The sequence below is a fragment of the Carcharodon carcharias genome, chromosome 8 (assembly GCF_017639515.1).
Source record: "Carcharodon carcharias isolate sCarCar2 chromosome 8, sCarCar2.pri, whole genome shotgun sequence".
Lineage (NCBI taxonomy): Eukaryota > Metazoa > Chordata > Chondrichthyes > Lamniformes > Lamnidae > Carcharodon > Carcharodon carcharias.
In genome coordinates this window covers 18,476,742-18,490,347 of record NC_054474.1, presented here as the reverse complement: position 1 = coordinate 18,490,347, position 13,606 = coordinate 18,476,742, and the positions used below count along the sequence as shown (strand labels likewise).

Sequence of the window (13,606 nt, the reverse complement as noted above, 5' to 3'; positions counted from 1 at the left end):
GGATTTTTTATGAGACCTCATCCACGGGCAGGATGAGATTTCCAACAGTAATTTTTTAAAGAAATTTTTGGACATCATTTTTAATATGTCCCTGCTATCCGACTAAGTCACATGTGGGGATATTTTTCTCCTATTTTTGAAATCTTTATTTTTGTTTCTATGATTCTCCGGCTCCCTGAGACAGCTCTGCGCCCTCAGGGGGTGTTTCAGTGCGCATGCGCCGGCTTTAGCGCTCGCCCTCCTCCCGTACCCCACCCCAACATCGCCGAGCTTCTCAGCGCGCCTCTCACGCTGGCTGCCCGTTAATTGGCCCGGCCAACGTGAAATCGCAGTCGGGGGCCGATCGCGGGCGGCGGGCTGTTTCCCGGCCCCTCCCAGGCCTGCATGTCCGACAACCGGGAAATCCTGCCCCTAGTGGCCATCGTCAAAGGCAAAATTAGTTCTCACGCGGGAAGCATGGGTTAATAAGGGCCAGCCAGCACAGATTTATTAAAGGCAAATTGTGTCTAACTAACCTGATTAAGTTACTTTATTAAGTAACAAAGAGGGCTGCTGAAGGCATGCATGGACTTTAAGAAGGCATTTGATTAAGTATCTCAGACAGACTCATTGTGGAGGTCAAAGGACAAGCTATTAAAAGGACGTTGGTTAATGGGCTTCAAACTGGTTAAGGGAGAGGAGGCACGGAGTAGCAGTGAAGACATGTTTTTCAGACTGGAAAGAAGTATGCAGTTGATACCCTAAGGTTACTATTAGGACCATTGCTTCTCTTGCTTTACTTTTAACATGGGTGCGCAATTTCCAAAATTGCGGATGATATGAAATTTGGCAACATAGTAAACAGTGAGCACAATAGTAACAGATTTCAGGAGGCCATAGACAGGCTGGTCGAATTGGTAGACATATCCACATTAAATTACACATGCCATAAGTGTGAAGTGATGCAACCAAGGGGGCTAAATTTATAGGTGGTGGCAGTGACCACGGCGGCAGGCCAGAAAGCAGAGGGCAACCCACTCGCAGCCATTTCTGGGAGCCATGACATGATGCCATGCCCATCAGGCAATTAACGGCCTGGCATTGGGGCTTCCATCCCTTTAAGGGCAAAGATTTGCCGGCCAATTGGAGGGCTGGCATCTCTTCAGTCCTGGCAGTGTCACCAGGAGCTGTGGCCACAACTGGAATGGCACCCGGCCAGGACCGGCGAGATGGACCAGTCTCCGGAACCCAGGTAAGTGGAGTTCGGGTTGGCTGAGGCCAGTCAGGCAGACCCCGGCAAGGGGGATTGGATCGTTGATGAGACCAAGGGGGGGCTTGTTTCAGTGGGGGTAGCCCTTGCTTCATCCACAGGAAGGCTCTCCCCAACCCACAGGAATGCCGCCAGCTTTTACTGGGTGGCCTCATGTGGCAAAGGGCCAATCAGCGGGTATTCTACCAGTGGCGGTGGATGAAGTCCTTAAGTGGCCCTTAATTAGGCTCAAGGGCCTCAATTGGCCTCCAGGCGGGAAGGCCATCCTCAAACTTCCATGCCCCTGATTGAATTGCAGGGAGTCGCAAAAGGCAGGCACTCCACCCCTTCCTTCCCTACCAATTGTATGTCCTTGGGATCCCGACCCCAGCACCCAACTTACTTCTGGGAGCCAGATTAAATTCCATTCAGGGAAACAATGTTGGAGAGACAACATAATCTAAACGGTGCTATTTTGGCGGGGTGCAAGAGCAGAGGGAGCTGTGGGTGCCATCAAGCCAAAAAAGACATTCTGCCTATCACCCAAATGAGTAATGTGGTGTATGAATTTTAGTGCTTGTGTGATGCTAGGTATGGAGGCCATCTGTTCCAAAGACTAGCGGAGCGTATCAAATAGCATGTCTCAGCTGTTGTTCACACTAGGCAAGGTACAGATTGTACCCAACCAGCCTGCGCTTGCAAAACTTAAAACAGTGTTCAATATTAGATGTGATTCCGTGATCGGACAACATTTGCTGAATAATCCTGAGTGTGCTAAGGATTACGCTGACAACCATTTTAAGATTGTCAGTTGGGCTTGCAGTGTGGCGCATGTGTGTGTACTAGAAGCTACATTTATATGTACACACAGGGCCCTGTTCTTTGCAGACAGAAAGAACATATACACACATTGCACCTGTTTCAGCTAAACAAAATAACTGACAGTCATTGGCTGACTCATTCCTCAATGCAATACCTTGACCAATCAAGGTCAAGCTGCCTGAATTAAATTTCAAACAATACTTAGCAGTTAGCTGTCAGACACCATCACTGGTGCATTCTTCATGGCAATGCCTCTATCAATCAGAATCCGTTTGACAACCAATCAGCACTGTCTTCTCATACAGGATAAATTGTTGTTTTCTCCTTATATTGGTATTCTTGTGAAGTGTCCTGATGACTGCAAGACGAAAAGCTTTGACGTGTCGCTTTTTTTAAGCAATGCTCAAGTTCTGTGCTACCAAACGACTATTTGTGGGAGAGTCCAAAACTATGAGCCACAAATGCAAGATATTAATAATAAATCCAATAGGGTAAAAAGCGGAAAATTCTCTAATAAGAGAGTGGACACTCACTGCCAAGTAAGATAGGATTCAGGAAAATAGCTTAGATGCTTCAAAAAGGAGACTAGCCAAGCACGTGGGAGAAAAGGGAATAGGAAAGATGTGCTGAAAGGTTGCGATGAGGTAGACAGGGTAAAAAATCACATGAAATATTTGCTGACTCTTCTGGTGTAAAGAGGCCTCAATTTAAGGGGCTAGGCCTAATGACTATATTTAAATTGGGGTCTGATGATGCATTGCAGACACTTACACTGTGTTGGGTGCTGCTTCCCTGATTCTCAGTCCAAACCCCCATCTAGCTGTGGAGAGCCGTGGGAAATGCCCAGCCCACAACTTGCTCTGGCTGCTGAGATCTCCCAGTGCCCTGGCCAACATTTATATCTCACCCCACATCATTAATGCACACCCTTGCTGCTATAAGTATCTGCAAAATGATAATATGTTGAAGTTTATTGACCAGTTTTGATTTATAACCAACACTTCAATATGAAAACAGCAAAAGCACCAACACCAGCAATTAAAGGGTAAAACATTTTATTTCTGACCGGATCTGAACTTTTCATTATCTTCGGTGGCTCATATTCATTAGGTCACTCAGTAGGTTTCCAAGTTCCTGGATCAGCATCCAGAGGTTGGGCCTCATACTCAAACTTGCCTTCGCCATACACCTTCATCGATGCTCCAGTCCTGCTCTGATCCATGACAAGGTGCAAGAATCCCTCTGCAATCTGGGATGTCCTAAAAAAAAAAGCTGGGATTCCTGAACATCTATCCAATTCGTTTTAAATGCCCTACAAACAGCAGAAATCATTCCAGCTGGTTAAAGCAGCTTAGCACTGTGGGTATTCCTGGGGTTGTTGGCACAGCTGCTCTCACATCATTGACAAAACGGACCTGTACACTCGTCAAAACAAATATCTAGATTCCGGGACAAATGCCAGAGATTGCAGCTATCATTCTGTGTAACCATAGTCACTTCAAGGACACGACCACAGATATGCCTGGTGGACATTATTTGTACGCACATTCCATGTAGACGTTTGAACTGTGGTCACCCTGACCAATCCCTCTTTCTGACTGTTGTTATACTCACGTCGCAATTCCAATCATCGCAACCATTGCCTGCAGTTTCTCCTTCTGTCCTGGAACCTTCGACGATTGCAGACTTTCCAAAAGGACGGTTTCAGCAAAACCAGGACACAGTACATGTAATTTAACTCCATGCTTCCCAAAGCAGGTCAACTGAAAACAGAAATTCTGCCGTGTTACAAACTCTCCGATATTAGTCGGATTTTTCAACATTCCGATGAGAAGGTCCCAGGTCCTAGCCTAAGCAGGGTTTGCTGTTCGGGGCCCAACTACCATAGGAACATAGGATACTGGAGCAGGAATAGGCCATTTGACCCCTTGAGCCTGCTCTGCCATTCAATTAGATCATGGCTGATCTTCTAACACAATGCCATTTTTCCGCACTATCCCCATACCTCTTGATATCTTTACTACCCAGAAATCTGTCGATTCCTACCTTGAACATACTTAAAGATTGAGCCCCCACAGCCCTCAGGAGTAGAGAATTCCAAATTTTCACCACCCTCTGAGTGAAGAGACTCTTTTTCTTTTTCTTCTTCTCCTTCAGGCAGTGACTGGTGGGATACCTCAGGGATCGGTGCTGGGACCCCACTATTCACAATATATATTAATGATTTAGATGAGGGTACTAAATGTAATGTCTCCAAATTTGCAGATGACACAAAGCTGGGTGGGAGGGTGAGCTGTGAGGAGGTTGCAGAGATGCGTCAGTGTGATTTGGACAAGCTGAGTGAATGGGCAAATGCACGGCGGATGCAGTATAATGTGGATAAATGTGAGGTTATCCACTTTGGTAGCAAAAACAGGAAGGCAGATTATTATCTGAATGGCTATAAATTGAGAGAGGGGAATGTGCAACGAAACCTGGGTGTCCTTGTACACTCGTCGCTGAAGATAAGCATGCAGGTGCAGCAGCCGATAAACAAGGCAAATGGTATGTTGGCCTTCACAGCGAGAGGATTCGAGTATAGGAACACGAATGTCTTGCTGCAATTGTACAGGGCCCTGACGAGACCACACCTAGAATATTGTGTGCAGTTTTAGTCTCCTTTTCTGAGGAAGGATGTTCTTGCTATAGAGGGAGTGCAGCAAAGGTTTACCAGACTGATTCCTGGGATGGCGGGACTGACCTATGAGGAGAGATTGAGTTGATTAGGATTATATTCGCTGGAGTTCAGAAGAATGAGGGGGGATCTCATAGAAACCCATATAAAATTCTAACAGGACCAGACAGGGTAGATGCAGGAAGGATGTTCCCAATGGTGGGGGAATCCAGAACCAGAGGTCACAGTCTGAGAATACAGGGTAGACCATTTAGGACTGAGATGAAGAGAAATTTCTTCACCCAGGGAGTGGTGAGCCTGTGGAAATCGCTAACATAGAAAGTAGTTGAGGCCAAAACATTGTATGTTTTCAAGAAGGAGTTAGATATAGCTCTTGGAGCAAAAGGGATCAAAGGGTATGGGGAGAAAGCAGGAGCAGGCAATTGAGTTGGATGGTCATCCATGATCTTAATGAATGGCGGAGCAGGCTCGAAGGGCCGAATGGCCTACTCCTGCTCCTAGTTTCTACGTTTCTCATCTCAGTCCGAAATGGCATAGCTCTTATTCTGAGACTGTGTCCCCTGGTTCTAGACCCTCAGCCAGGGGAAACATCCTTCCTGCATTTATCCTGTCAAGCCCTGTAAGAATTTTGGATGCTTCAATAAGATCACCTCTTATTCTTCTAAACTTTAGACAGGCCCAGTCATCTCAATCTCTCCTCGTTGGACAATTCTGCATTCCAGGAATCAACCTGGTGAACCTTCATTGCACTCCCTCAATGACAACTATATCCTTCCTTAGCTATCAAGACCAAAACTGCACGAAATACTCCAGATGCAGGGTTCTATACAATTGCAGCAAGACATTTTTATTCCTGTACTCAAATCCTCTTGTAATAAAGGCTAACACACCATTTGCCTTCCTAATTTTTTGCTGCAGCTGCATGCTAGCTTTCAGTGACATATGATCAAGGACACCCAAATCCCTTTGAGCATCTAAACTTCCCAAGCTCTCACCATTTAAGAAATATTCTGCATTTCTGTTTGTCCTACCAAAGTGGGTAGCTTCACATTTTTTCATATTATATTCCATCCTTTTTTGAATTCATTCATGGGGTGTGAGCATCGTTGGCAAGGCCAGCATTTATTCCCCATCGCTAATTGCCCTTGGGAAGGTGATGGTGAGCTGCCTTCTTGAACCATTGCGGTCCATGTGGTCAGGTACACTCACAGTGCTGTTAGGGAAGGAGTTCCAGGATCTTGACCCAGCAACAGTGAAGGAACAGTGTTGTATTTCCAAGTCAGGATGGTGAGTGTCTTGGAGGGGAACTTCCAGGTGGTGGTATTCCCATGTGTCTGCTGCCCTTGACCTTCTAGATGGTAACAGTCGTGAGTTTGGAAGGTGCTTTCTAAGGATCCTTGCTGAATTCCTGCAGTGCATCTTGTAGATGGTACACACTGCTGCTGCTGTGTGTAGGTGGTGGAGGGAGTGAACATTTGTGAATCTGGTGCCAATCAAGTGGGCTGCTCTGCCCTGTATAGTGTTGAGCTTCTGCAGTACTGTTGGAGCTGTACTCATCTGGGCAAGTGGAGAGTATTCCATCACACTACTGACTTGTGCCTTTTAGATGCTGGACAGGCTCTGGGGAGTCAGCAGGTGAGTCACAGGGTTCCTAGCTTCAGACCTGCAGCCACAGTATTTATTTGGCTAGTCCAGTTGATTTTCAATGGTAACCCCCAGGATGTTGCTAGTGGGAGATTTAGCAATAGTAATGCCATTGACTGTCAAGGGGCGATAGTTAGATTCTCTCTTGTTGGAGATGGTCATTGCTTGGCACTTCTGTGGTGTGAATGTTACTTGCCATTTATCAGCCCAAGCCTGATATTGTCCAGGTCTTGTTGCATTTGGATTTGGACTTTTTCAGTATCTGCGGAGTTGCTATGATGCTGAACAGTGTTAGTCATTAGCGAACATCCCCATTTCTGACATTGATGAAGCAGCTGAAGATAGTTGGGCCTGTGACACTACCCTGAGGAACTCCTGCAGTGATGTCCTGGAACTGAGATGACTGACCTCCAACAACCACAGCCATCTTCCTTTGTGCTAGGTATGACTCCAACCAACGGAGAGCTTTCCCTCTGATTCCCATTGGGCAAACGGAGTGCAGTTGAGGTAACCGAGTGGAAGACTTGGAGTTTGGTGAGAGGGGGAGTTGTAAGCATTAATTTTGTTCTCAAATTTTGCTTTTAAAACCTAATCTAGTCTGTAATTAGCAGTAACTGGAAATTACTGTGAAAGCAGACTAAGTTCTTTCTCTCTTGCAGTTGAGACAGGATAAACTCACTCTCAGCTGTAGGACCTGAGTAGTTAATTAGCTAACTGGTAGAATCTGGTTACTGTAGCCCCAGTTCAGTTTACTATAAATTCAGGTCTCTTTAGTGTAGGGAGGAGGAGGGGTTCTTGCTCTACCACAGGGGAAGGAGCTAGGTGGGTATCTGGTAAGTTCTATTCTATCCCTAAGGTTTAAAATAGTACACAAATTTGTGGTAAAGTTAATAAAATATATAAAGTAGCAACATAAATAAGTGATTAACATATTTCAGTAATTATTTAAAACACATTAAGGCTGGCAGGACAGGTGATGTGTCAAGGCTGCAGCATGTGGGAGCTCCTGGATAACATTGTGATCCAGGGTAAACACGTCTGCAGTAAATGTTTACGGCTTGAGGAACATCGGCTCAGAGTCACTGAGCTGGATGCGGAGCTGCAGACTTTACAACACATCAGGGAGGGGAATCCAATTACCTGGATTCTTCATACCAAGAGGCAGTCACACCACTTAGGATAGAATAGGATAGGGTCTTCTGATTTGGTCAGTGGTCAGGGACAGGAGGGTGTGACTGCGATTGAGAAAGGGAAGGGGAGCCAGAAGGCAGAAGTGTGAGCCTCTGCAATTGCAAATTAGGTTTGTGAGAATGGGGAGTTAATAGTAGATAATAAGGAAACTGCGGATGAAATTAACAAATATTTTGCTTCTGTCTTCACTATAGGGGCTACAAAAAACATTCCGGTAATAGCTGTAAATCAGAATGTGGAGGGGAGAGAAAGCTTGGTGAAATCACAATCACTAGGTAAGCGATACTGAGCAAACTGATGGAGCTGCAGGCTGACAAGTCTCCACGTCCAGATGGACTTCATCCAAGGGTCTTAAAAGAGGTGGCTAATGAGATGGTAGATGCGTTGGTGTTAATTTTCCAAAATTTGCTAGATTCTGGAAAGGCTCCATCAGACCAGAGCAAGTATAACCCCTCTATTCAAGAAGGGAGGGGGGGCAGAAAACAGGAAGTTATAGGCCAGTTAGCTTGATGTCTGTCGTGGGGAAGGTGTTACAATCGATCATTAAGGAGGTTATAGCTGGGCACTTAGAGAAACTCAAGGTGATTGGGAAGAGTCAGCATGGTTTTATGAGAGGGAAATCATGTTTAACCAATTTAATGGAGTTCTTTGAAGGAATAGGATGTGTGATGGACAGAGGGGAGCCTGTAGATGTACTGGTACTTGGATTTCCAGAAAGCATTTAATAAGATACCACATCAAAGGTTATTGTGGAAAATAAAAGCTCAGTGTAGGGGGATAACATGTTAGCCTGGATAGAAGATTGGCTGGCTGGCTGGCAGAAACAGAGTATTCATAAATGGGTCTTTTTCTGATTGGCAGGATGTGGCGAGTGGAGTCCCGCAGGGATCTGTGCTGGGGTCTCAACTTATTATAATTTACATCAACGACTTAGATGAGGGGAGCGAAGGCATGGTAGCTAAATTTGCAGATGACACAAAGATAGGTAGGAAAGTATGTTTTGAAGAAGACATAAGGAGTTTGCAGATAGATAAGTTGAATGAGTGGGCAAAAATCTGGCATATGGAGTATAATGTGGGAAAATGTGAAGTTGTCCACTTTGGTAGGAAGAATAAAAAAGAGTATTACTTAAACAGAGAATGAATGCAGAATTCTGAGGTGCAGAGAGATCTCGATGTTCTCATGCCTGAGTCACAAAAAGTTAGTAAGCAGGTACAGCAAGTAATCAAAAAGGCTAATGAAATGCTATCCTTTATTATGAGAGGAATTGAACATAAAAGTAAGGGTGTTATGCTTCAGTTATACAGGTCATTGGTGAGACCGCATCTCGAATACTGTGTGCAGTTTTGGTCTCCTTTTTTAAGGAAGGATGTCAATGGGTCGGAAGTAGCTCAGTGGATATTTACTAGATTGATACCCGGAATGAGCGGGCTTGTCTTATGAAGATAGGTTGGACAGACTGGGCTTGTTTCCACTGGAGTTTAGAAGAGCAAGAGATGATTTGATTGAATTATATAAGATATTGAATAGTCTTGACAAGATGGACATTGAAAGGATGATTCCTTTTGTAGGAGAGCCCAGGTCTAGGGGACACTGTTTTAAAATTAGGGATCGCCCTTATAGGACAGACATGAGGAACAATTTTTTCCTCACAGAGGATTGTGCAACTTCAAGACTCTGCCTCAGAGGGTGGTGGAGGTGGGGTCACTGAACTTTAAGGCAGAGACAGTTAGATTCTTGTTAGGCAAGGGAATCTAAGGTTATCGGGGGTAGATGGGAATGTGGAACTCGAAACACAAACAGATCAGCCATGAACTTATCGAATGGCCAAGCAGGCTTGAGAGACTGAATGGCCTACCCCTGCTCTTATTTTGTATATATGTTCATATGACTCCAATTTTGCTAGGGCTCCTTGTTGCCACATTCGGTCAAATGCTACCTTGCTGTCAAGTGCAGTCATTCTCGCCTCACCTCCGGAATTCACCTCTTTTGTCTGCGGTTGAACCAAGGTTGTAATGAGGTCAGGAGCTGAGTGGCCCTGGCGGAATCCAAACTGAGGACAATGAGCTAGCTATTGCTAAGCAAGTGTTCTTGATAGCACTGTTGATGACCTCTTCCATCACTTTACTGATAATCAAGAGTCGACTGATGGGGCGTTAATTGGCCGCGTTGAATTTGTCCTGCTTTGTGTATGGGACATATCTGGGCAATTTTCCACATTGCCACGTACTTGTCAGTGCTGTAACTGTGCTGGAACAGCTTGGCTAGGGACATGGCAAGTTCTGGAGCACAAGTCTTCAGTACTATTGCCAGAATACTGTCAGGGCCCAGAGTCTTTGCAGTATCCAGTGCCTTCAGCCATTTCTTGATATCACGTGGAGTGAATCGAATTGGCTGAAGACTGGCATCTGTGATGCTGGGGACCTCTAGAGGAGACTGAGATGGATCATCCACTCAGCACCTCTGGCTGAAGATTGTTGCCTTATCTTTTGCACTGATGTGCTGGGCTCCCCCATCAGTTGGGATGGGGATATTTGTGGAGTCTCCTCCAGCGAGTTGTTTAATTGTCCACCACATTCACGACTGGATGTGGCAGGATTGCAGAGCTTAGATCTGATCCATCGGATATGGAATCACTTAGCTCTGTCTATCATTTGCTGCTTATGCTGCTTGGCATGCAAGTAGTCCTGTGTTGTAACTTCACCAGGTTGACACTTTATTTTTAAGTATGCCTGGTGCTGCTCCTGGTATGCTCTCCTGTACTCTTCATTGAACCAGGGTTGATCCCCTGGCTTGAAGGTAATGGTACAGTAGGAATATGCCAGGCCATGAGGTTATAGATTGTGGTTGAGTACAATTCTGCTTCTGCTGCTGGCCCACAGCACCTCATGGTTACCCAGTCTTGAGTTGCTGGATCTATTTGAAATCTTTCCCATTTAGCACAGTGGTAGTGCCACACAACACGATGGAGGGTATCCTCAATGTGAAGACAGGACATAGTCTCCAGAAGGACTGTGCGGTGGTCACTCACACCAATACTGCCATGGACAGATGCATCTGCACAAACAGGTTGGTGAGGATGAGGTCCTGTATGTTTTTCCCTCTTGTTGGTTCCCTCACCACCTGCAGCAGACCCAGTCTAGCAGCTATGTCCTTCAGGACTTGGCCAGCTCAGTCAGTTGTGGTGCTACCGAGCCTTCTTGGTGACAGATATTGAAGTCCCCCACCAAGAGTACATCTGCTATGTCCTTGCGCACTCACTTACCTTTCTAAATCCTCTTGAAGTCTCTTTACATGCTCCTCACAATTCACATGGCTAACTAGTTTTGAGTCATAAGCCAGCTTGAAAATATTACATTTGGTCTCCATATCCAAATCGTTGATATAGATTGTGAATGGCTGTGGCCCAAGTTCTGATCCTTGCAATACCTCACTTGTCACCACCTGCCAACCTCAGAATGACCTATTTATTCCTACACAAAAACAGAATTACCTGGAAAAACTCAACAGGTCTGGCAGCATCGGCGGAGAAGAAAAATGTTGATGTTTCAAATTCTCATGACCCTTCAACAGAACTGAGTAAAATTAGGAGAGGAGTGAAATATAAACTGGTTTAAGGTGGGTTGGGGGGGGCGCTGGGGGGAGAGAAGTTGGGGTTGTGGTTGTAGGGACAAGCAAGCAGTGATAGGAGCAGATAATCAAAAGATGTCACAGACAAAAGAACAAAGAGGTGTTGAAGGTGGTGATATTATCTAAACGAATGTGCTAATTAAGAATGGATGGCAGGACACACAAGGTACAGCTCTAGTGGGGGTGGGGTGAAATGAGGCTAACAGGGCATAAGAGGTATAGATTTAAAAATAATGGAAATAGGTGGGAAAAGAAAAACCTATATAAATTATTGGAAAAGACAAAAGGCAGGGGGAAGAAATGGAAAGGGGGTCCCTACAACCACCCCCCCACCCCCTCCACCTTAAACCAGCTTATATTTCACCCCTCTCCTAATTTTACTCAGTTCTGTTGAAGGATCATGAGGACTCGAAACGTCAACTCTTTTCTTCTCCGCCGATGCTGCCAGACCTGCTGAGTTTTTCCAGGTAATTCCGCTTTTGTTTTGGATTTCCAGCATCCGCAGTTTTTTGTTTTTATATTTATTCCTACTCTGTTTTCTGCCCATTAACCAATTCTCAATCCATGTTAGTATGTTACCCACAATCGCATGTGCTCTAATTTTGCTTACTAATCCCTTACGCAAGGCCATGTCAAAAGCTTTCTGAAAATCCAAAAATACCACATCCATTTTTTTCTGCTTATCTATTCTGCAAGCTACATCCTCAAAAAGCTCTAACAGATTGGTCAAACATGATTTCCCTTTCATAAGTCCATGTTGACTCTGCCCAGTCCTACCGTTATTTTCTAAGTGTTCAGTCATCTCATCCTTTATAATGGATTCTAGCATTTTCTCTACTGCTGATGCCAGGCTAACCGGTTTGTAGTTCCCCATATTCTCTTTCCCTCCTTTCTTGATCAGAGGGGTTACATTTGCTACCTTCCAATCTGCAGGACCCATTCCAGGATCCGTAGAATTTTGGAAGATGACCACCAATACATCCACTATTTTTACAGCCAGCTCTTGCAACATTCTGGGATGTAGATTATCAGGGCCAGGGTATTTATCAACTTTCAGTCCCACTAATTTCTACTTTTTTTACTAATACTAATTTTGTTCAGTTCCTTATTCCCACTAGTCCCTTGGTTCTGGATAGATTTTTGTATCTTCCTCCTTGAAAACAGACAGGAAGTATTTGTTTAGTTTCTCTGCCATTTCCTTATTACCCATTATAAATTCTCCTGTCTCTGTCTACAATGAGTCTACATTTGTCTTTGCAAACCTTTTCCTTTTTATATACCTTTAGAAGCTTTTACAGTCTGTTTTTATGTTTCTCACTAGTTTACTCTCATTTTCTAATTTCTCTTTCTTTATCAGTTTTTTGGTCCTCCTCCTTTGCTAAATTCTAAAAGTCTCCCAATCGTCAGGCTTACTATTTTTTTGGCACCCTTATAAGTCTCTTCCTTTGCTCTAATAGAATCTTTAACTTCTCTTGTTATGTACAGTTGAATTACTTTTCCTGTTGGATTTTTGTGCCTCAAAGGAATGTAAGGTTGGGGTGGGTGGTGGGGAAGGTATTCTTATGCAAAGTTTTTTCAGCTATTCTCTGCTATTTGGTTGTTGCAGTTTTGCTCAAGTTTGTGGTTTAACTGTTTTGTCAAATTGCGAAGCATTCTTGCTATGGATGTGAATGGGGAACTTAGTAGTTTCATGTACAGAATTTGCAAAGGATGATAGAAGATGACAGACTGAAAAATGCTGCTAAACAAGATGGGAAAATTTGACAATATTATAAAAGTGAACTGGTTCTGAAAAAGGTTAATGGGTGACCTTTGGCTGCACATCCTTGTTGCACAAGGACTGTAGAAGTGATAAATTGATTATTGAACAGTTCAGCAGTGTGCAGTAAGGAAGGGTCCTTTGACAGGAGAAGGGAAAGGTGATAAACTTTCATTAATTCAAGCAGTTGCATTCGAGGAGAACAATCACCAGGAGTTTGACCTTTGGCTCAAAACACCATTTTGTCCAAGGCGATGTCAAGATAAAGGTGTGGAGCAACCACGGCGGAGTCACAAGATAGTGTTAACTATGTCAGCTAAAGTAATGACACCTTGTAGACACATGCTAGCTGACGAAGTCTACAGCCAGACTGTATAAAAGAGTGGGCATGAAGATAACGGACACTGCAGTCAGGAAGAGGGCGGCCTTGTCAGGCCTGGTGGGTGGGGACAGTGGCATAGGGGTATTGTCACTGGACTAGTAATCCAGAGACCCAGGGTAATGCTCTGGGGACCTGGGTTTCAATTCCCACCACATCAGATGGCGGAATTTGAATTCAATAAAAATCTGGAATTAAAAGTCTAACGATGACCTTGAAACCATTACCAATTGTAGTAAAAGCCCATCTGGTTCATTAATGCCCTTTAGGGAAGCAAGG

The 13,606-nt window shown here is 44.5% G+C and overlaps 1 protein-coding gene across 1 annotated transcript in view; it reads right to left on the bottom strand.

The window, feature by feature from the left end:
- Positions 1–3,088: 3,088 nt before the first annotated feature.
- LOC121280920 (15-hydroxyprostaglandin dehydrogenase [NAD(+)]-like) overlaps positions 3,089–13,606 on the bottom strand; it is a 48,452-nt gene continuing 37,934 nt past the window's right edge. Inside the window, exons 6-7 of the mRNA XM_041193340.1 lie at positions 3,665–3,813; positions 3,089–3,309 (exon numbers count right to left, since the gene is read on the bottom strand). Of these exons, the coding sequence (XP_041049274.1) occupies positions 3,162–3,309; positions 3,665–3,813 (297 nt within the window). The 3' untranslated portion in view covers positions 3,089–3,161. The remainder of the gene's footprint in view (positions 3,310–3,664; positions 3,814–13,606) is intronic.